The sequence below is a fragment of the Humulus lupulus genome, chromosome 7 (genome assembly GCF_963169125.1).
Source record: "Humulus lupulus chromosome 7, drHumLupu1.1, whole genome shotgun sequence".
In the NCBI taxonomy this organism is placed as follows: domain Eukaryota; kingdom Viridiplantae; phylum Streptophyta; class Magnoliopsida; order Rosales; family Cannabaceae; genus Humulus; species Humulus lupulus.
Genome location: NC_084799.1, coordinates 45119144 through 45121142, shown reverse-complemented (window position 1 = coordinate 45121142; position 1999 = coordinate 45119144). Strand labels below are relative to the sequence as shown.

At 43.6% G+C, this 1999-nt stretch overlaps 1 protein-coding gene across 1 annotated transcript; it reads right to left on the bottom strand.

The window, feature by feature from the left end:
* Positions 1–1032: 1032 nt before the first annotated feature.
* On the bottom strand, positions 1033–1737 carry LOC133791649 (uncharacterized). Its single transcript, XM_062229569.1, has one exon. The coding sequence runs from the start codon at positions 1735–1737 to the stop codon at positions 1033–1035; it is 705 nt and encodes a 234-aa protein (XP_062085553.1).
* Between the last annotated feature and the right edge of the window lie 262 nt (positions 1738–1999).

Genomic DNA, 1999 nt, shown 5'->3' with positions numbered 1-1999 from the left:
CAACCAAACACACAGTAAGAAACAATGAAAGAAGAAATTGGGGAACAAGGAAGGGTGACCTGAGAAATGAGTTCTACGATCCGGCGACGCTTGAGAAGGAGTCGGAGGAGAATCCCCCCGAAGTCTTGGACCACTCACAACCGCCACCTCACTTGAAGCACTCAGCCAATCACAGCCGTGACAAAGAAAACACGGCAGGGTTGCAACTAGCGAATTTGAGCTAGACGAGAGCTTGTGGCTGGCGAGAGGGAGCAGTCGACGAAGATAGCGAGGCTGGGCTTCCAGGCGGAAAGCAGATTAGGGGAGTGGGTGAGAGGTGAAGTCGGCACCGCTAAGTGAGAGAGAGATAGAGAAAGATAGTAGGAGAGGAAACTAGGAGAGTCGAGAGAGATAATGCGCAAATATTTTTTTAGGGCTTCATATTTTGAAACAAGAGTTAGTGAGATGAGTGACCTGAGTGTTTTTTTAAATATTCAAATTCGGATTATACTCGAATCCGACAATATGTGCTTTGCAAATTCAAACCTGACCCGACTATCCTCGGATTCGGGTGTAATCCGATCCGAAAATGGGGGTTTTCTGAAAAAAGGGATTTTGCTGGTGCGGGTTGGATGGGTATTGTGGATTTTTGGGTTTTTCGGGCCAAAAGTTCACCCCTAAAGGGAAGAACCCAAAATCAACTTTCGAATACTGGATGAATCTTTAAATGTAGTTCTCTTGCCAGTTTCAGAGAAATGCTTCTATATTTTGCGCTAGTTCTAAGAAAGCGAGGGAAAGCGGGAGAAAAAGGAAATAATTGAGAAATTATTAAAATATGTTTTACGGTATTTATAGTATGCCATAGATGTAGAGCTTCTACAGTAACTTTCTGATAAATCCCTCTTCGAGATAGAGCAAATCTCCCCAAGCAATAATGCTATTCTATTCAACAACTTAAATCCTCTCATTGTTTACTGAAAACTATTTATACTCCTATTACATTCCCTTAAGCAATAACCAAATTTGTTACAAGATCCCCCTCTCTCTCTCTTCTCAACTCTCCAAGAGCATCACAAAATCCATCAGCCAAAACGGTTTCACGCGTACTTTCCTGTTGCTGGTATCACCTTCGTTCTTCCCTTCTTCATGGTTGGCGATAGTCTCTTTGGGCTGACTTTCCATCATGGGCTGAGTTGTAACCAAGTCTTGGTGCTCAATAACATCAGGGTCCAAAGGAATTGGGCTATCGGGTTGGGCTGGTGTAACACTGCTTCCCTCCCCATAAACAACCTTGTCCTCAAGGTTGGCCAAATCATACAGCTTGATGAATGTGGAAAAATATTCCCAAGTGGCATCCTCCAATGAACTCAAAGTCCACTGAACAAGAATTTGCCGTACCTTCTTGTTGTTTTTTAGTTGAATGCGTGTAGCCAAAATTGCCAAGGGTGTCATAAGTGGATGATTTGCAACGCTCAGCTCAGGTAAAGGAAAATATTGCAGGGGTGTTGCTCCATGGTATGGTTTGAGCAAGGAGACATGGAATGTTGGGTGTATACGACTACCGAGTGGAAGTTTGAGCGCGTACGCTACTGGGCATGTTCTATCGATCACTTGAAATGGGCCAAAGTACCTGCGGCATAGCTTTGAATTTAATCGATTAACAACTGTGGTTTGCCGAGATGGCTGCAACTTGATGAGCACCAAATCACCCAACTTAAAATGAATATCTTTCCTCTTCTTATAAGTTTGCTGCTTCATGCAATGTTGAGCTTGCTGTAAGTTGATTTTCAGCTGGTGTAGGATGTCATCTCGTGAAAGAAGGTCTTCCTTAACTGCCTGAATGGACGTCGCCCCTCACGTATAGGAAGGAATTGTTGGTGGGGTTCTGCCATACACCGCCTGAAAAGGGGTCATCCTGATTGAGGAGTGAAAACTGGTGTTATAATGATATTCCGCCCAAGATAAAAATCTGCTCCATTGCTTCAGATTCTTTGTTGTAAAAGCGCGAAGATATTGCTCC

Excerpts from the sequence above, each read along its gene's own strand:
- LOC133791649 (XM_062229569.1), bottom strand. The coding sequence starts at position 1,737 with ATGAAGCAGCAAACTTATAAGAAGAGGAAAGATATTCATTTTAAGTTG.